Source organism: Leptidea sinapis, chromosome 7 (assembly GCF_905404315.1).
Source record: "Leptidea sinapis chromosome 7, ilLepSina1.1, whole genome shotgun sequence".
NCBI classification, from domain to species: Eukaryota; Metazoa; Arthropoda; class Insecta; order Lepidoptera; family Pieridae; genus Leptidea; species Leptidea sinapis.
Genome location: NC_066271.1, coordinates 4,421,564 through 4,444,682, shown reverse-complemented (window position 1 = coordinate 4,444,682; position 23,119 = coordinate 4,421,564). Strand labels below are relative to the sequence as shown.

General features: G+C 32.9%; 1 protein-coding gene across 11 annotated transcripts in view; it reads left to right on the top strand.

Moving 5' to 3' along the window:
* Positions 1-23,119, top strand: part of LOC126965384 (dachshund homolog 2) — a 235,616-nt gene that overhangs the window by 65,279 nt on the left and 147,218 nt on the right. For 6 of the 11 annotated variants that reach the window (XM_050808955.1, XM_050808951.1, XM_050808948.1 and 3 more), the window contains one exon: positions 22,397-22,408. The exons of the other annotated variants lie outside the window; for them this stretch is intronic. In XM_050808955.1, coding sequence (XP_050664912.1) covers positions 22,397-22,408 — 12 coding nt within the window. The remainder of the gene's footprint in view (positions 1-22,396; positions 22,409-23,119) is intronic. 11 annotated transcript variants of the gene reach the window in all.

The window sequence follows — 23,119 nt, the reverse complement described above, 5'->3', positions numbered from 1 at the left end:
TGTATGTAAATATTGTCATCGGTCCTCGATAAATCTTCCAAATTTTAACGAAATCTGACGGTTTAAAGTGGGTCAAAATAGCTCCCAAATGAGTCGGTTACAAACAAACATACATAGGTGAAGCTAATAAAAAGCGTGTAAAAATCAACTTTGATTACACTTTTCCGATGGACTTAGATTACATTATTCCCAAATACAGTACCTACACCTACATAATTTTCTTTTCTATTGACAGAATAGCGTCTGTGGGGTCAGCTAGGTAATTATACATAAAATAGGTAATAAAAATTATAGATATATTTAGATGTAGATAGATTATAAATGGAATATTCAAAGTAAGCGGTAATCTCATCGAGGGTCGTTCGCGCGTTATAATTAGTACAAATCGTATTCTACAACTCCTTCGCTCTACGTAGAGCTATGAATAATGTAGAGAGAACGATATAAAAATATTTGTAACTTATTTTGAAATATAATATTGTTCAACGATATAAAATATATTATAAACGTTCTTGGATTTTAAATAATATTATGTAAATACTAATAAATTGTAGATTTATGTGATGAATGTTTGTTTCCGAGTCAATAGATCTTTATATGTTTTTATGTATGTTTAAGTAAGTATATCGTTGTCTTGAATATTAAGACCTACTTTTGGGGTAGTATCATTTGTGTAAAATGGTGTCAATATTATTATTTTATTTAAAAAAATGTTTGTGCGTGTAATTTTTACACGTGCGATATAAGTGAAACTTAATAATATTAACATTAGGAGCAATTAACAGATACATGAATATATTATACATAATAAATATGATTATTTAATTTATTAAAGATAAATTAATTGAAAACAAAAGTTTGTTAACAAAAAAAATATTTATTACAAAAGTAGTAATAAATAAAAATACATACTTAATTTAAAAAATATTACTGAACAATTAGCAATATTTTTTTTAATAACCAAGTAGTTTTTCTTTAAATATGGTATAAATTTTAAGTAAGCAAGATAAGTGTGTCTACATCTCGCTTACAGAACTATTTTATTACAAAGTCGCGGCAGTTGATAGATTCGATAATTGATGACATTTGCATCGGGGTGGGAGACGCGACATCGCAACACAAATTACTCGACAATCTTGATGGTGTCGCCGCTGCGTGCTGTCATTAAGTGAACAGGAAGTTTCTACTTCTTAACTTCAGTAAATCGAAATTATTCTACTAAAATAACAAACACGAGAGTTCTTAAGACTAGTGGGAAATCAGGTAGTTATGTGACCATAATATTACTGCCGTCTAATTTGGTGAAATAGGAGACTTTTTTATGGACAAGGAGGACAAACGAGCGTACGGTTCACCTGGTGTTAAGTGATCACCGCCGCCCATATTCTCTTGCAGCACCAGAGGAATCACAGGAGCTTTGCTGACCTTCAAGGAAATTGTATGTGTTTTTTTTTTAAAGTACCCATGTCAAATCGTCCAAGGAAGCTCATTCCACAGCTTTGTAGTACGTGGAAGAAAGTTCCTTGAAAACCATTGTGCACGACCGCCACAAATCCAGATGGTGGGGATGATATATCATAGGAGATTATAGGAGACTATTCCAGCAATATGAAGTCGTAGTTTTTTTTGCTTCATCATTTGAAAGTGTATTAATTTTAGATTTGTCTCAATATAAAACGCTGTTCTGATAGTGGAATCCAAAAATAATTTAGGAAAATCCTGAAATTTTTTGTACTAGGAATTTTTGTTGAGACCGTAAGGTGAGCATTGATACTTTTGTCTTGAAAAAAAAATCTATAACTAGAACAAATTTGCGATACATCTTGTCTGCTCATCCCACCCAAGTGGGAAGTGCCGGCAGCACTTTTGGCCACTTTTTGGACAGGATTTTCATAAAATCCGCTCTTAGTAAGAACCTGCATCTCGGAATGAGTAACAATGATAAATTTAAAGTCAATCGTGTATATAGGCTTAGAAATTTAATGATGAATCGACTGATTCATCATCAGACTTGTAAGAGGTGTTTCGCTTATATATTATAATTGTTATAATCTTATATATATAAATCATAAATAAATTGGTCTCTGCTGCGCTTCATCTAGATACCGCAGGCGTAATCGCAAACTGCGACAACTAATACTGCGCCCAAGTGGGCGTACTGGAGCCGGTCTTGAACAATGTGTGACGTTGATGTGCCACATGTTCTGTTAAACTTTGCTAATAATTTAAACTAAAATGCTGGGTTGCGTAGTAAAACATTGTAAAAATAATACTGCAAGAAATATGAAAGATACTGGGATCTCATATTATCAGTAAGTATTTTGTATTCTATTAATTTCAATGTAAAATAACACGAAGCGTATGTTACAAAAATTTTAAGATACCATTGAGTGTCAAGATGCCACGCGGATTAGGTAGTGTGGTATTTAGTTGGAGCACAGCGGAGACAATTCCTTAATCTTAGATAAATTTATTATAATTACACACGTTTTAATCCATTAAACTATAAATTTTTAAAAAGAAATGAGCGGCTAATGACAGCACTTTCCCATAGTAACCAAGTTCTAAGTAGAATCGATTTAGTAAACAATTAATTTGATTCGGCTTCAAATCGCTCAAGTGTCAGATTTTATGAGAAATATCGAAACTTCTTGGAGCACATTCCGTCGTTCGCTTCACTGACTACGTTCTAACGAGTCAAACCGAGATTGATTTCTTTCAGATATCGACAGAGACAGTATAATTTACCTTTTTGTGCAAATAATTATCAACGGTCCATTGTCATTCAATTTAACGTGGCGTTAAATCATCGAAGTTTTTGGATCGAGAATAACTTGCATTCAAAACAATCGTCCCTTTTTACGGGCAACATTATAACAACAGAACTAATTTAGGTAGGAGCTGGCAACTCGCTACTCGAATTAGTCGGGGCAGGCTGAAATATGCGGAATAAACGCGCCGTTACTAATTATTGTATCATATAAAAAACTGTTGAAATTGAATCTTAACATTTGTCTCCTAACGAATCGTATCGAGTCGGCCTCGGCTCAAAGCCGCATGATTCGGCAGTTCTGTTCGATTTTCAAATGCTCGCTGCCCATTCGTTCTCTGGGATACGCCTACCTAATAAATTAGATGCCTGGCGTAAGACGCATAGTTACAAACTAATGAAACGTCTAAAAGATCTCAACCAATTTTCTTAACAACTTTTCCAAGAGAGCAGTCGCTTTCAAAGATTTTACCCTTAGAAATAATTCCGTTAATAACACCCAACGCTCGTACGGCATGTTATGCAACCATAGGAATTTCATTAAATACACACGCGTTTGTTTGTTAAGGCGTTTTCCACTGCTAAAAGTTTCTTGAGGCGGGTTTAATTCCTTTGTTTGCTCCTTGGGTGGTGGGCCCCCTTCACCCACTACGTTTTCTAAATCATCGACTCCAATTATGCCCCTTTGTAGGTTTTGATATGTAAATTCGCGATTTTATTAAACAAACCATGATGCCATTGGAGGGCAGCGAGCCGGATTAATAGCTTCTCAGATTTGTGTAATCGCTTTCTCCAAAGATAACATCGAGACGCAAGGGAGATATTTGCCTCGACTCACCTTCAAGGAAAACTCAATTGTTTCAATCACACTTAATTTAATTCCAAATAACAATTCAGGAGTGCTTAAATTACCATACTAGTGTTCATGCAGTTGGTTTTTGGCAAATATTAGCTTGGGAATTCCTGTCTATTGTATTCTGTACTGTAGATACCCAGTGGGAGACTCCTTTGAACAGGATGCCGGCTAGATTATGGGTACCGCAACGGCGCCTTTTTCTGCCATGAAGCAGTTAAGTGTAAGCATTATTGTATTTCGGTCTGAAGGGCGCCGTGAAGGGTGAAATTACTGTGCAAATGAGACTTAATATCTTATATTTCAAGATGAAGAGCGCAAATGTAGTTCCGCTCAGAATTTTTGGGTTTTTCAAGAATCCGCATTGCAATATTTGTAATTATAATGCAGGGGGTAACAATTACCATCAGCTGAACGTCCTGCTCGTCTCATCCCTTATTGTTATAAAAAAAGATAAATACAATTTTTCGTCAAGTAGACTGTCAAGCCAAACATTATCCACATCATCTGAATTTGTATTAACATCAGTATTTTATAAGTTCTGTATTGTATTTAAATTGAATTCATTCACGTAATGTATGAAAGGTCTCTAAATTATATTATCTCTGAGATATCATATAGCTCTATCTAAAAAATCAATGAAGGAGTAAAATATTATGTCTGCACAAACATTCTAAAACAACAATTGCAATAATTAACGACGTCATTGCTAACACGATAAACCTATGAAATTTAACGTGAAACCCATATCGCGTTTGATTATAAAACTGATTTCGTTGAATGTTATAGCCTTCGAAATTAATACGCACACATGACATAAAACGGACATTACTATCGAAACTACCCATTCGATTTAAGCTTAATTTTTACCCCAGGACTATTAATAATTTACACGATATCCAGCGAGCGTTTGCGCCATATTACAACGCATAAATTAATAATGTCGTTCGCATGTTTAACTGCGAATCAGATGAGTTTTATTGACAATTTGTTGGAAAGAGCAATTTGCGGGATGGTGTAGTGTTGGAATGGTCAGCAACGGAAGGGGGCGCTGGGGTCGCGGATATGGAAACAGTTCGAATTACGAATACAGGTTTATTTAAAACATTTTGCGAGAACATTTCATATGAAATATGAAATAAGTTCTCCTTTTTAAGTGATCAACGAATATTATGCAATGCTATGTAAAATACAGTAAAAGCTCTTTATCGAAATCGTGAATATGTAACGGAAATTTATATGGGATTGTAGGGGATAAAATAAAATAGATGCAGCCGCCACCTGAGAGTTGAACAATCATACAAAGATTTACGAATGATGCAGAATGAGGACGCTTGGCTGAGAAAAAGAAATAAAAATATATATATTCACCATAGGAATTGACGATAACTTATCATGTTGCAACAGCACTTGATAAACGTCATGAAGTTATATCAGTTCGTAAAGAGACTCTAAGGGAGATGATCCAATGACAAATTTCCAGCCAATCTTTTAAATCATATAACAACTTAGCGTACTTACGTTACCATGCATCATTAACTTCTATATAATCCACTATTCTATAGTAAGGGCAGCTTGTTTCACGCTACGAATACAGACACGTTACTTTAACTATGACGCTAACTATCGTTAAACCATAAAATGCGTTGCTTGAAAAAAAATTAGCTTTAACGTACGTTAAATAATAAAGGTTACGGTAACCGATCCTTACACGAGCGGTTAACGACATTTTCTTTTAACATGATTTATTAGATTATATTTACGCAGTACCTACATAGGTAGGCATAATAAACGGAATATCAATAATTATCAAAAATAGACAAGTAGATGCATAGAAATGTCTCCCATCAGATTTCATCAGGAAACACTACTGTTTTACTGGCAGCCCAAATAACTTTGACAATCACGTTTCTATACAATGAAAAAACGCTTCATATTTAACGATCGTTAATTATTATCGTTAGTAATTGTCAATATTTGACGAACGTATGTGACGTTAACTAAATGTCTGGAACAATCAGCCCTAAGCCTTCTTTGTCAAAGAAACTTTAGGTTAACTGAGATGGATGAGCGCTCGGACATCGAATGCCACATCGTTCTTAAATTTAAGTGCAGAAGTGAAGGTATCACTTAAAAATAACTGTTTATAATAGTTCCTTCCAGTTCTCAATAATCCTGAAATACTTATCAATTATCATGCAACCATAACTATCTGAGCAGTCGACAGCCGACACCCGCACCAAACTATCGCCAGTCACTAGATGCAAATGTTTCCATCGCATTATTGTAACTCAATAGTCGCACGAATGTACACAATTGCATTTGGGGTTGCATTGTGAGGCATCGCTATTGTGCAAACAGGGGCCTCGGCTGATCTATCACATATGCATATATATTTACGCTTATTAACTTAGGTAATTTAGTGCTCTAATAGAATCTGTAGCCTGGATGGAACTGATTCGACGATCATTGAGGGTGGTAGCACTTTTAAATCGTCATAATATTTGGTGAAGGTGTTCTCTGTTTTGATAAAATTTAGTTTTTAGTTAAAAGAAATGTTCTTAAATGCTTTTTAGATCATACAAATAAAATTCGTATAAAGTTATACCTTAGAATAAACCGAGAACATGCAAAATGTTTACAAATAGACATTTTGTTTACGATTGATTTATTCGGACGTATATAAGTTTCCATAGTTTATTTGCAAAGCTGTTATACATTCGAAAACCTTCAGAATTATCCTTAAACTTAGTATACTAGCAAAAAGACGAACCCTGTGTGAGAGTTAGATAACTATCCTTACACAAAAACCTAGGTGTGAGAAAGAAAATGGAAAAGATGGACCGTGAAACCGTTTTGAGACAATTTAGTGTCCATTAGTCTCCTGTCTAGTTTGACCGCATTTAAATTTTAGTGTTTTTATTGTAATTGTTTTGTGTTTTAACGGATATTAATTAAAAAATAAAATAGTGTCATGTTACGCTTGTATACTAAGTGGAATGGAATATGTTATTATCATTGTATTGACAGTGTAGTCAGTGACATAGTCAAGATTTTACTTATGCCAAGCTTATTTGTAAGGCTGTATGTGTTTAAGACTTGGGGCTTAACAAATGGCTTTGAGAACTCAGACCAGGTTTTGGCTTGGGGCCTTAGCTCGGTACAAAGTTTCTTGCCTCTTTTTCTCAATGAGGGTTAATTTTTTCAGACCGGTTATACTAAATATATTGATTTTTAAGCATATACGTAATTTTTCGCCTTATTAATTAGTATATGTGTATCAATATGAACATAGGTTGTCCCTCAGGTAACATAAACACAGGTAAAATGAGTTGAAGTGATGACCTTCTTTTTTGCCAGGTAAAAACTGGCTGGGAAAATAAAAAAATAGAGAGTTGTGGAAGAAGATGAAGGAGGCATATACCCGGATGGGATCTAGATTATAATTTAAGTAATAATATTAGTTTATGATATAATTTTTAAGTATGTACCATATTAAAATATGTAATCTATACTCTTAAATAAATATGCTTACTATTATTATTATATGAACATAAGTCTTAAAAATAAGTAACGGCTATTTAAAAATATCATACAAACGATTGTAAAACTCTATCTCTTCGTCAAAATTGTAACTTTAATGATCAACTGAATATAATGCGTCACTATAGTCCAAATAATCATTCAGATTTGAAGTTTTACAAAATGTTTACATTCTAACGTCAACTTTGTAGTTTCAGTGTGGCGTGGGTTGACACAGTGTTGTGATTTAATTAATTATAGGGGTGGGGTTCGATTTGTGGACGATGAATTTAGTATGTACTTGGAATAGCAATCGCGGTACCTTTTGATTGAACAAACATTTAATTACTGCAACTACTATTAATATAATCGTTGGTTATGAGTTATTTTGTATTCAATACACGAATTTGCAATTATTTTCAAAATATTAATTATTTTTCTTTTATTAGATTAGATTATTAGTTAGAATACTACAGTTAAAGTGCACTGTTATTTTGAAACAGAGATGGATGTGCTGACTGTACTGCCCCGAATAAATACTGCAAATACAGTCACAACCACTGTTGCTAATTAAAACAGAAGTGTGAGCTACGTTAATTTCCTAGTTGACATTTTTGAAATGAAAAAAATGAAAATATCAGCCCCGAGGAGCATACAATAATATTATGATTTACTATTAAGTATGGCTTACGCGTAGTGGGTTGAATATCGTACATTGACCTTTTCCTATATTAGTATTTTACGAGCAATCCATTGTCCATCTCACTCAAATCAGTCTTAAGAATTCTATTTGGATTGCTGCCAGTTTAGATTGCAAATTTTAAAATGTTCTTCAATAAAGGAAAACAAAGAAAATTTAAAACATAAAACCATTATATGCTGACGCTACATATTCATCGCACCGCCAATTGTAATTCCATTCTTTATTCGGACGAATTGTAAGTGAGCCCATTCTCATTATCACTTTTAAATGACCGTAAGATAATCTACCGAGGTGTTATGTTATTGGAACTACGCATAGCTGCTTGAATTGTCAGGGATCCAGTGCTCTGTGAACGGCTAGACCACCTGGCGTTGCGTAGAGACGCGTCGCTTCATTGTGCCTTCTACGGCGTCTATCACGGAAGGTGTTCCGAAAAGCTGTTTGACCTGATGATAGACGTTTTCAAGGAACTTTCTTCCACTTACTACAAAGCTGTGGAATGAGCTTCCTTGTGCGGTGTTTCGGGTATGATACGGCATGACTACCTTAAAAAAAGCGCGTTCACCTTCCTTGTATATATTTTTTATTAAAAATTAACGACGAGCAGAACGTTGAGCTTATTGTAATTGACACGCCCGGCCCATTACAATGCAGTACCGTTCAGAATTCTTGAAAACCCCAAAAATTCTGAATGGCACTACGATTGCGCTTGTCACCTTGAGACATAAGATGTTAAGTCTCATTTGCCCAGTAATTTCACTAGCTACGGCACCCTTCAGACCAAAACATAGTAATATTACTTATTACTACTTCACGGCAGAAATAGGCGCCGTTGTGGTACCCATAAACTAGCCGGCATCCTATGCAAAGGAACCTCCTACTGGTATAAGCTGGCAACGCTCCTGTGGTTCCTCTAGTGTTGCAAGAGAATGTGACCAGACACCAGGTGACCCGTACGCTCGTTTGTCCTCCTTCTCCATAAAAAAAGTAAAACATAAAACCATTATATGCTGACCGTACACATTCAGCTTGCCAATTGTTATGCCATTCTTTATCCATACGAATGGTAAGTGAGTCTATTCTCGTTATTACTTTTAAATGATCGTAACTAATTCTACCGAGGTGTTACGTTATTGGAATGTTACCTATTTATATGTTATTGATATCACTGACTGGGACGTAATTGTAGAACACTTACAGCCTCGAAGTCGCGTGCTGCGGTCATATTCTGTGGTCGTATTTACCCATCCCTCCCAACAGCTTTAACGAATCATTAACTAAATTATATTGATAGTAAACTAGTTGTTGTTAGGAGTCTTTCTATTATTTGAATTAAGAACCTTTTTTGGACGCGTTTACTTTTGCCTCGTGATATATTTGGTGATACCAAGTGCGTGTTTGTTATGAGAGTTAGATGCTTTTTGATAGGTCTTTTATTGAAATTCAAAAATATTTAAAGATTAATTTATTATAAAAATAAAATCTAATCAGTAACGCACTCTTACAGATAATAATAGGATCCCTAACTAGAAAAACCCTTTAAAAGTTAATAACCTAAAACTCTTTGCTTTATTTATAAAAGTATGCAAAGAAAAAAATATATATTTAATGCACGTAAAGAAACATATATGACCTGAAAAAAAATTCACACTCTCTATTCAACATCCGTCCTACCGGGACTCGAACCTAAAGTCCTTAACTTAGTTATCAGAATCATAGGAATAAGGTTTAACATTAAAGTTTTTAATTCTAATCACAAAAAAAATATACACATTTAGACATTTAAAAACTTAAGTAAAAAAATTGTGTGCGTACAAAGTACACATGTCAGAAGTGAAACCTGAAAATGCACAATGCATGGACCTCTAAACTGAATATGAAGTCCTGGTACATATTGCTACGATGACACATGATTTCAACTGCTATGAAAGACATTACTATCACCGCTACCATATTTGTTCTCCTGGTGTCTACGTAATAATACGTCACGTGCATGACGTCAGAAGATATTAAGGTATGCTCGCGGCATACATAAGACTTTCAACAATGATCACCTGGTACCAACTGGTACACTGTATAATACTTCCTATCTCATTTTCTCCCACTGATGCTAAAAAAGTTTTCTCTTAAAAATTATTTCTTAGAACAAGTCGTCTAGTGAAAATGTACAGTAGAACAATTTTATCAGTATATTATATAGTTTATACAAATGTTTTTGATAGTTGTCCTATTTTTCTCTCTCCTCTTCTTCGTATATAAATAACAATATAAATGTAAGTTCTATGTATATGTGGGTATATATATTATATCCCATATTAAATTTATTGATTTATGTCAAGTTTTAAATAAAATCTCCTACACCATTTGGTTATCTGGAAGAGATCGCTGAATAGCGATAAGGTCGCCTTATTGGGCTACCACAACTTTTATGTACAAATTTTAACGTTTAAACGTTTCATGCGTTCAGGTACATTCGTAAAAATTAAAACTGTTTCAGAATATACATATTACTGACATTTCTTGCCAATGCAGTTACTCTGCATAATTCGGCTACACTTAAAAACCGTTACCATTTAACATCAAAGAGCATTACTTTTGACGGATTGGATCGCGTGACTAGGCTTCTTAATATGATTTTTTTCCGCTCGGAAATAATTCGAATAAATTGATTGCGTCTATTAACTTGTTCCTCCAAAATGACAGCGTTTATTAAGTGATTCAACAGTACACGTAAGTTTTTGGAACAAAAATCAATAAAAAGTTAGGTCAGTTTTTACCGGTGGGAGGGAGGCTTTTTTTCATAGGACAACAGATAATAGAGATTGCACACTAGTGTTACCTGTATGTAGATAAAAATTACTTTTAACAGTCGTTTCCATAAACAATGTTATATGTGACCATATGACGATTACGACAATATTTAAAGTCAATACAGCCAATAGGAGCTTACAGCCAATCAGGAACAAGCTTAAAATACAATTGAGCTACTTTTTAGTTTTAAGATGTCTAAACATATTTTATATATATTTATTCAGAGTTATTTACCTCTTTATTATTATTAAATAATTACGTAAAAGATTAATAATCTAACACATGCATGTTTTGAGTTAAAGGTCAAATTTTTTGACTAGATGCACAAACAAAAAACTGTCGGTGTTTCTCCAAACATTCCATGTCCGAACGAATGTCACTTTATTAACATATCAAAAAGCAAGACAAACATTCGTTTAAATTGTTATATTTGCTGTAGATAAGGCGTAGTAGGCTGGGAACGGATGTACCCCTTTAGATAATGTCTCCGTTTTTTCCATTCGAAAGAAATCAAGAAGGCAAACCATACTCCATACAATTGGCTTTTTGTAGTAATAACTTCTTTTTTTATGGAAAAAGAGGACAAACGAGGGTACCTCGTGTTAAGTGATCACCGCTGCCCACATTATTTTGCAACACCAGAGGAATCACAGGAGCGTTGCCTGCCTTTAAGGATGGTGTACGCGCTTTTTTTATGTCGTATCGTCGCAGAAACATCGAACAAGGAAGCTCATTCCACAGCTTTGTGGTATGTGGACGAAAGTTCCTTGAAAACCGCACAGTGGACGATCGCCACACATCCAGATGGTTGGGATGATATCCATTTTTTTTGTAAAATATCATATGGAACAATCCTTACTTAGAACCACCTAATCAAATATATTCAAATTTGTTTAACTACTATTGTAAAAACTTGTACTTTTAATATTTTAAGCTAATAGTTTGTCACAAAATGGCGGACAATAATTTATTAGATTCTTCTATTACTAATTATACAATTATTTTTCTTCATTCGAAACAGTCATTCCGGTCTTCTTTAGAAAATATGTTGGCAGTAGCAATACGTTATACAATCTAATATGATAATCGATAATTCTAAAAAAACTAAATAAAATGTGTAAGTCATAGCCGGATGTAGAACAATAGAATGATTCCCACATGCCTCTAAACAAAACAAAATAATGTTTAAACACTGAAATAACACAGTGATTACGAAACAATTACTATATTTCGGTGTAAGTTACAAGATTATAGCTTTATCTTCATAAGAACGTTAATTATAAACTTAGCTCATTAACTTTTAATAAACACATGTTAATAATAACGTTGCTATAAATAGTTATTGTTATAGCAATGGAAAAAGGGCAAGCTAAGATTTATTTTCGCATAGGTCGCATTATTTCATCTTGGTTTCAAGTCAAATTACTTATACTAAAAAAACTAAACTACTCAAATGTTATATTGAGTTCACATCAATTAAAACCCGCTTACCGGTTATGCCTTGCATAGAAATATGAAAACAGTTCGGATAGTCTCACTCAGCGATCCAATATTTAATAGTTTTATGATGTATTATCAAAACAAATCTCAGTTAGTACGAAGCACTGTGAGTACATTTCAGTTGCAGTTGTGTTGACCCGAGTAGTTTTGATACTTTAAATGACTGATGCTAAATTTAAAACTTATTTTATCTTAATTTATATTATCATCAAATCCCTTCTGCTCTTTGAATGTATTTGATGGTTATTTGATATTTTCTCAATGTAAAAGTAAACTTTTCTTTTACATAGCAGTAAAGCAAATGGTTAATATTAATTATATTATTGAAAATTACTGTTTGTACTTATGAACAAATTGTAAAAGAAAACAAGTATTTTACTGGCAAGTAAACTGCAGGATGAAATGTGGTGATAGTCATAATAAATTTTGCAGTAATCTATACGTATTGAATGAGTTACTTTAGAAAATCTTAATCTTCCTTATTCGCATTTAGATTTATTCAAACGTAAAGCGACAGACATACAATAAATATTTACACACATTTTGAGGCATACATAAATACTAATTAATGTCCATAATTGCTTACTAAGTTGTACCTGTGAAACAATGTAAGGCTAGTATTTTACAACCAGCGTTTAATTAAATTTAATTATAGCACGATCGTAAATTACAAACCGCAATTTTATTTGTTTTCTTTCTGCAATAACTGTATTAACAGTTGTCTGCAACAGGCGACTGTATTAACAGTCGCCTTTTGGTTAATAATCTTGTCAATATGTTAAGTCAAATTAGCAATTATACCTAATACACCTGTATTTGATAAGGTTATATTTAATATCATAGACGTTGGCTGTAACTCGTATCTTGAGTTACGAGACTCTGACAGGAATAATTGTTTGCTTTTTTTTGTTTGTTAAAGACATGGAGACACTCACCACTTTGTCGCATAGATTTAATTTACACAGTTACCTATTCATTGGATATTCAATCTGATCTTGTACCAACTTCATAGTTATTATTATTTAAGTGGAAACCTAATTAATTTATAACATAATTGTAGTAACTCGTTAGATTTGCGTCTTGTAAATTCAACTCTTTTGGAGAATATCTACAACAAACAGGCAGAAAGACAGTTTTAAGAAACCTGAAGCAATAAAAAATAGAAACAATATTTATATATATATAGATAAAAATCAATACACAAGTGCAAGTATTAAAATTGTTGAGTCTTTCTAGAACACAAATAGACGCCGATACAAAAGGACTTAACGTGTTTTTTCTTGATATTTTATTATGAACTTCTGTTCAACATCCAGATGTTAGAGTCTGATCAAACAAAAGATTTTTCAGACATACTTACACTGCGTCAGAATGTAGCTATAACGTTCTTGATTTATGAATAACTTCTGTATAGTTTCCAGTTTCCAATCCTAGTTATAAACGCGTTATCAGTTATTCAAACTGTTTTCGTAACTTCATTTCATAACTTTTGTATCTGTTTGATAATTTAGAGCCATTTATTTTTTTGTAAAGTTAATTTTATATTTATAATTAAAGGCCGGAAACGCTCCTGTGACTCCTCTGGTGTTGCAAGAGAATGTGTGTGGTGGGGACCACTTAACACCGGGTGACCCGTACGCTCATTTGTCCTCCTTTTCCTTAAAAAAGATGTGTAAAAATAAATGACAAATTTTACTCTGACTGACCTAAAAATATAAGCAAAAATTCACTCTTATAATTTTGCCAAAATAAGTATAACTTCTTAAATATAAATATACAAGTATTCACGCTTGGCCGATTTCGTAGGTTACTTTCCTGCCGTATGTCGGCAGCCGATGTTTTCATAATAACCTGTAAAACAAATCATATAAAGTTTATTTATATTTGGCCGGGAACGATCACACGTCCCTAACTCTGCATCTAATCTTACCATTGTTTATTTTACTTCATTTTTTCGATACACTATGCATTCAATTATTTATGAAGATAAGTTCTTTCCGTTCTTTAAGTCTATAGCATTTTAACGCGTTTCTGTTGTCTTATGTTTATTTTAATGAACTCTGTGGAATAATTAACACTGTTGATTTATTTTATTAGATATTTACTTAAATTTCAATAGCTGGACAAGCTTTAGGAAAAACGCATTTTTCTCAGGGATGAGATTATTATATCATCCAAACTTTCTAAGCCAATTCCGAGATAGGCATATTGTTATAAACAATAATGTGAAAGCGTCTCGTAACTTTGTCTTTACAAAGTAAGTAAAAATAGATTTTTTTTATGACAGTAAGGGAAAAGACGAGTAGGAAGTTCAGCTGATGGTAAATGATACGCTATGCATTACAATTACAAACATTACAATGCAGTGCCGCTCAGAATTCTTGCAAAACTCAAAAATTCTGATCGGCACTATAATTGCGCTCGTCACCTTGAGATATAAGATGTTAAGTCTCATTTTCCGAATAATTTTACTAGCTTCTATTAAGCCTTTAGATGAAAAAACAATAATGCTTACACATTACTGCTTCACAGCAGAAATAGGCACTGTTGTGGTAACAATAATCCACCCAGCACCAGCAAAGGAGCCTGTAAAAAGTTCAACTACTGACAAGTAAGCTTTAAGGTCGATTACAGAAAAAAAAAATAATGGCAAATATTCACTTTACATGTAAGTTATTCATTTACAATTCAATATCCGAACCCTGCTGTTTCTAGCAGTGCTATTTACAATTACAATACATTAAACAGTAAAGTTTACTTCACTTATGTCTATACTTAACAACAATTTGTATAACTTACCCTTTTACTAAAACATTTATTCAAATACGCAACATATATCTTTCACGTGTCGCTTAAATGGATCTCGATGATATATGCGTTTTTATTTTTTGTTCCCAACATTGTTAAGGCGCGGTCACACCTCATATTTACAAAAATTGATTTGTTAGAGAGTCGATTACAACATAACGCAATGAAAATATTCCGACGCAAAAAATACAGTGCACAAAGAAGGGCATAAAGAATATAGAATATTTATATATAATTTCAAATATTCAATAAAAAATTTTGGAAGTTGCATCCCAAAAATAAACTTTGGAGCCAAAAATCTCTGAATTTTCAGCGATAACACGATTCTTTTTATAAAGAATTTAATAGAATTAGTACTTTTCTAAAACTTACACCGAACAATTATTCAACTTAATATGTAAATTTTGAATAAACAAAAGAAAATCAGTAAAATAAATGCCCATTTGCAGCTTAGCCACATGATCAACACAAATATTGTAGAGTTTACAATCGGTGTCAGTCTGCGCCTTAAGCGCTGTCGTTGCATGACTTATGTGACTCGGCAGTATCCGAAATTAGATGAAATTAATTTTGTTGTTAATGAAAAATGTGCGCAGGTAACGATTGGTAAAAAAAAACAAATGAAACGGTAGCAAAACCTTTTTATTATACTCGTAACACCGTATCGATGTGAATAGAAAACTATTAACGTTCGACAATCAAAAATATAAACGATTTATTGTATTTAGAAACTACTGGATGTTTTGGTGAAATTGAAGGTTTTTGTTAGAAAAAATTGGCGCCGGTTAGGCATGTTACCTTTATGACCGTAGAATGATGATGCTCTAAAAAGAAACCTACCTGCTTTATTTGAAATTTCTTTTATGGTATAAAATATTAATATCGAAGCTAAAGAGGTGAACATAAGATCTGTTAGCACTAGTTTTAGTATAGCTTGTTTATTCGATTAAACACTCTAATCAGATTTATGAGAAATACTTAATTATTTTTATAACAAACTAGCTAACCCAGCAAACGTTGTATTGCTATCATATTTAACATCTGTAGTTATTCTAATTACTTAATATATAATACTAACTAATATAGTAATAAAATTTACCTCCTGAGAAACTTAGAAAGATACAAAGATTCTAATTAGTTATTCATTTTAAACTATTCTTTCAATTTGATTTCGGACGACGGGGGACACATCAAAGGAAAAGCAAATTTGTTGATTTTTTTTTAGTTCCAAACATTTTCATATTTATTCACCTTTTAAACCTTCTCTGGACTTCCACAAATTGTTCAAGACCAAAATTAGCCAAATCGGTCGAGCCGTTCCCGAGTTTTAGCGAGACTAACGAACAGCAATTCATTTTTATATATATAGATTATTAATATGCCTTTACCATTAATATTCACATTTATTGGTCCAAACATATATTTTCTCTCTCATTTTCTTCTATAATATTACATTACCTAAAGCTAGTTTTAAGATCGCAATTATTATTGTATTTTCATAGTTATTTATTTATGCTATGTACACACCCTCGTGGAGTTTTAGAGTATTTAGCTGATAGTTTTATTGTATGTTATGTACTCTCCGCTGCGCTCCGACTAGATACCGAAGGTGTAGTCGCAAAGTGCGGCAACTAATACGATGCCCAAGTTACGACTTACTCGAACCAGTCTCGAACAATGTGTTACGTTGATGTGCCACATGATTGAAACTAAATTGCCATGTAAAATAAAATGATGCGTATATAAGTTTCAAAATTGAAAGATTACGCACGCACACAAGCATTATTAGTTGCTAAAAGCTATTGTTCTAAGGTGGTGTGGTATCTAGTTAGAGCGCAGCGGAGACCAATCCTTAATCTAACTGCTTATTTGTGTCACCGTCGCTCTTTTCTTTTTCTCTTTCATAATATTGAAACTGTTTTTTTTTAATTATTTATAAAATAAGGGTTAGGGTCGAGAGGGCGTACATCAGCGGTCATTTGTCCAGAGATTGAGTAATTTCAATGAATACACACCGATATTCATTGAACGGCCACGTCCGACCCATTGACGTAACGCTCAGAACAAAACCTGCCAAACACAGCACAGCGGACCAATGAAAAGTTGCAAGTGAAAAGTGACTACAAAGAGAAATCATTAATACTTTTTATTCAATGCGAAATGCAAAAGTGTCACAGAAATTAATGGCAATACGGGTACAATGAGAAATTTGATTTTCGAATTTTCGTGTAGAGAATTTTGAAACACACTAGTGGTAAATTTATACGAGATTTCAATTATGAATTCATTCATTAATATGTATTATTATTGTATCCATTATATATAATTTATTTATTGCGATAAGAAATATAGTGATTTATAAAAATAGTTCACTATATATCTTATATCTTTAAACGAGCTCGTAAACGGCTCCAACGATTTTAATGAAATTTAGTGTACAGGTAGTTTTGGGGGCGAGAAATCGATCTGGCTAGGTTTCAATTTGAAAAATGTAGTTTTATCCGGGTTTTAATGAGAAATTGCTACAATAACATTAGAATACAAAGGTAAATTTTGCCACTAAATATACAAGACTATAATGGCTCAAATGGGACATTGGGTGATCCGGAAAGCAGAAAACCCAAGTTTGAAGCCAGATGTCCAATTAGTTTTTATTTATTTTTGTTCAAGTTTTGTACATTCTTAAAAATTCGAGCAAGGCTCGGTCGCTCGGATATTTAATATAATACAAAATCCTCCGCCGCGTCTTGTCTATCTTACTCTACTATAAACTACTCACCGATTGTCATGCTATTTTCACGAATTGGTAACGTGATTCTCGAGGAAGGTTTTAATTTATAATTTGTTTAGTTTTTGTTTATATTTTGTATACATTAAGGATATTTGTCGGAGGTGTAGGAACAAATATGCCGTCTGGGATTTTCAACGAAAATGCTGTCTAAACTCATTTAAATATAATAAAATAATGTATGGTGAAATTGTGTATCATACATAGATCTATAGAAAAGGCATATGTCTATCTTTTAAGGATAACATACTATATCAATTTAAATACTTTAAAAATTAACAATTATAACGCGGTAATGTTAAATGTTTAGTCAAATACGATATAAATCCTTCTTAATCAGTTTATTAACTACATATTATAAAATCATTAACTCTCGATGACTTTAGACTATATTTTCCCCAAATACTTAGCTACAGTATTTTATTTCTATCGTCTGTGGGGTCAGCTAGTATTAAATATAAATATTATAAAGAGGAACCATTTATGTTTTGTATGTATGTTTGTAATATTTTCACAAAAAAACTACTGCATTGATTTCAAAAATTCTTTCACCATTAGAAACCTGCATCTTCACGGAGTAACAAGGGCTATTTTACATTTTCAAAACAAATAGTGATCTCGAATAAAAATGCAATAATATGACGCAAGGTGTGAAAAATTAGTCACCTAAAATCTGTCATCGCGTGCGCTGCGGAAACTATTGATAATAGAACAAAAAAATGTTCTACAGTATTATAGAACGTATCAATATCTACAAAAAAGTCCGGAAGACCATAAGTCCAACTACTGTTGTTATGCCGCTAGTATTAAATAAAATGATATTGCTTATAAGATGAAAATAATTTACTATTCACATTGTTAAGGCATTTTCTGTTTAAGTGAGGGTGATTGTAAGAAGAAAATTTCATAAAATGATAAAAAGAAAATAAAGGACAATATGTCAGGAGCTATTACGAGTCTAACAATAGAGTTGTGACAAAGAGAAATTTTAAGATGGGTCTTTACAGAACGGTATAAAGTTACTTTGATGATATTATTACTGTGTCTTTCAAAGAGTTCTTGCTATCAGAAAAATGTGAATACATATTAAATGTATTTAAAAGGACGGGCTTAAGGCCTGAAATGACTTAGATTACCGAAAATTCACTCTAGTTTTTTCTATCTATAATATACCTAACTAGCAGTTCTTAAAAATAATATATTTAAGTGAATGTTATACAACGTCGGATGATTGTTGTACTTTCGTGGAGGTTCCTTAGCATAGGAAGCCGGCAAGTTTGGTTTCAAAATGGCGCCTTTTTCTGTGCCCAAGTCTAAGAGTATATACTGCTTGTGTGTCGGGTTCAAAGGCGTTGCAACTAGCGATAATACTCATTAACTCAGACCTAAAATCAGCTTATGTGTCAAGATGACGAGAGCAATTTGCGTTACTCAAGCCGTATTCTGTACAAAAAGATGAATGACTTACTTGTCTCGTCGCTTCTTATCATAAAAAAATATTACTCATCACGATATCACATATTTTAGGTAATATAATTGCTGGGTATAGATCAGCTGAGAACCATTATAACATTATAATACGCGCAAGGGAATCGCGAATCGAGGTTTTGATAGTAATTCTTAATTTTGTCTAGAACGTACAATACCATACCTTAATAATATACAACTCAAAATTTGGGTGAAGAACATCTGGTTTGAAATAATATTAGCATTTCATATACAAATACACTTAATTACATAAAATATTTAATTAAATGTAATCATAGGTAGTATTGTAAACATAATTATAAGATTTTGTTTCATGTGTAAATATATTTTATAGAAGAACATATTGATTTAAGTAAACTAATTGTAAATACAATAAACAGTAGGTATAAATATCAAATTATCAAAAAAGTAGGCTTATCAGTTCCAATATTGCACACACTAAAAGAAAAAAATACGATGTCAAAAAATTATCCAAAAAAAATTGCAAATCATTGACCAATTTCGTTCAATTCACAATGCTATTTTTAAATCGCTACTTCTTCGCACCGCACTATTACTCCGCAAATGAATTTCTTCATTCGTACATTTTAATAAGCATTGCTAAGGAATTATTTTAAAATGATTTTTGCTAATGTATGTTTATCAAACCACAAACAAATAAGTTTAGTTAATTTAAATAATAATTCATTAACAACGGAAATATACTAAGACAAAGTCACAGTCTCCTGCTTGTATAGCAACATTTTTATGTCAATACTAAACATTAATTCAATTTAAAAGAGCACGCTTCAGATAAAATCGAGAGCCTTTGATACATTTGAAACAATGGAGGAGCCGCTATTAACTCCCAATTCTCACCAAATGAAACAAAACCAAATCAGAAGTCTTTCTGAGAGTGACGTCTCTTTCTTCTCAGCACTCGTCGAGTTTCCTTTGTAATTAAATATTGAAATTAAGAAATGAACAGCCGCTAATTACAGGAGTCTTTCGTCCCTCGAGGGCTGATTAAGTTGCCCTTACATTTATAGAAAGGGCTGCTAGGGCCTTGGCAATATCATACAGATTACAGAATAAATATTTGAATTAATGAATTAGCTATTATTAGTCTTATTGAAGACCAAGCTGTAAGTAAAGATGATTCACAACAGCAAAGCACCGAAGCCTTCAATATGAATAATACAGCCTGGAACTAGACTATGATTGTTTTATAGCATTAACTTTTGTAATAATTGTCTATCTTTTATACAAAGAAGCGCAAAATAGAATGCTGGGAGAGTTTCTTTCGTCGTTTCTTCTCTCTCAGAGATCCATTGTTTCCGAAGCGGTGGTAGTGTTTCAACTGACGTCAAAAATAATTCTAAATTTTGAGAAAATAAATAAGGCAGTCCCTCACAAGATAGACCGACTATCTGATCAGAATCGCCGGAATACATTGGATGAGGGCAGCGCAGGACCGATAGTCATGGAGATCTTTGAGGGAGGCCTTTGTCCAGCAGTGGACGTCCTCGGGCTGATGAGGAAATGCCTTTTAACAATAATAATCGAAGAAAATAACAATTAATGTGCATTTAAGCATTCCGTTTTGTGACAAAACACTAGGCTTATCACAGAGTGCACAGAAACATATGTATTTAGTTATTAATTTTTTTATATAGTTCAAAACAAGAGGCATTTTTGCCACCATCTCTTCATCTCTAATATCTATAGTTAAATAAGGATTAAAGAAATATAACACGAGAAAAAACGACTACTTAAATGATTTATAATATTGAAATGTAAAGAACTATACTGGACTATTTGTGCAATAACAAAAAACTTGTAGTAATCGTAGTGGGCACATAAATTTGGTGTTTGGACATTTCAATTAACTGAATCACGTGGCGTGCCGGTAGAGTTCGTGCCAACAGTAATAAAATTGTTAAAAAAATTATTATTACTACCGTCCTTCTCATATTATCTTGTATTTACTGTTGTTTAACAATACCTTCTACTACAATTTCTCAGAGCGATTACAAATCAGTTAACAATCGCGCCTAATAATAAACAAACCGTTGTAATAACATTTCTTCATTACCGATGTTCAAGATGAAATGGGCTGATCTTAAATACGTTCGGAATGTCTTTATTAACTGTCATCGAATTAAGAGGCTCCCTAGCTCTTTAATATCCTATCAGACAAACGTAATTAGTTTTGTAAATAAAATGCTTCAAATAAATTGAAACGTATCGATACCTGACTGCTTGGTTGGTGACTTGCGCCTACACTTATCTATATTAACATTATAAAGAGTAGTTTGTGCGTTTATGAGGTTGTAGAGGCTAATTTCTGGATCTTCTGTACCGATTTTGAAAATTTTCTTACCAATAGAAAGCCACGTTATTTGCGAGTATCAGAGGCTATATATTAATACGAGAAATGAAAAGACTTTTTCGTAGTAATCGGATATGCAAAGTCGGAAAACATAGTCTACGGAAAACATTTCTTATGAACGCTGCTCTAACTATGAGACATAATAATGATTATATTGTAAATATGCATGTGGAAGCTGTTGAAACTCCATTTAATATGGTTACACGGTTATGGTAAATACGGAAGATGTCGCGGGTTATAGCTAGTAATTTATATTAGGAAACAACTCAAAACTGATAACAATTAATGATAAATTCATAACTCGCATTTCCAATTCCGTGTTCGAATAGGATTACGAAGAAGACTTAATGAATATTCATAATTGATTTGCGTGAAACGTAATATTTCGGGGAGTTAGCTATTGCATAAGGTACCGGTCCTAGCTCGTACCCTTGGGGCAGGTAACATTAAGAGCACATCTTGCTACGTCTCAGCAGGAAATAATTGTAAAGCCAAATGGCGACCGCTAAACTTTTCCACCCCACGCATTTTTTATTTAATTTTTATTTTTACGACACACTTAAACTTGGCTTTGCTTTCTCCTTTTATTGTTAATGTAGATGTACCCTCTAATTTTTGGCTTCAATTAAATTTTTCTTCTGTTCCTTTATTATGACATTGTTTTTAATGATCTGCATTTCTAATACTTAGTTCACTGTTATTGTGTTTAAAATTTACGTATAATATCATTCTTTCTTTGTTATTGTATATAAAATTAACGTAATTCTTTCTTTCTTCCCCAGGTACTTCTCTAAGTAGGTATTGTATCCTATACGAGGAATGCTTCAACCGGAACCGTTAACAAATTAGAGCAACGCCTTTTTATAACCGAAATAAATTATCATGTTTGCGCAGAGCCTAAGACAAACTGCTACTACATTTAAGTTTACCGTAGATAAGATTGGGTTTGTTTGTTTTAGCTTGCCTACCGATTTCCGAGCCATTTTGAGACAGAGATTCTTTGTATGGTATTAACTAGACACCGTGTTTCCGATTCAACTTTGTAACATTTTTTGTTGGCTTATTTGCGTCAGTCTTCAACGGATGTGCGTGAGGTACATTGATGGTATGTGATCAGAGTAGACCATTGTTATTAAGCTTAACATGGGTGTATTAGGAAAATGCTTGAATTACAAAACAAAATGGATCAGGCATGAATAACGCTAGACTAGCTAAAAACCCATCAATTTAAGCAAAAAATACAAATATATAAGAAAATTTTCTATCTCCCGACTTTTATAACTTTCGGATATCAACCATTTCTTAGAAAAAAAAACAAGTAATGGACATAATCGCCCGTTCCGAGAGTTAACAAATTTACGAATAGCTTTAAAACGCGGATATGTAATTGGATTCTTACCATCAAATTTGACAGAAAACTTTGTATCTATTCTATTTTGAACCCTAGATACTATAATAAGAAATTCAATTAAATTAATTATCAAAGGTAGTTATTAACCTTAATA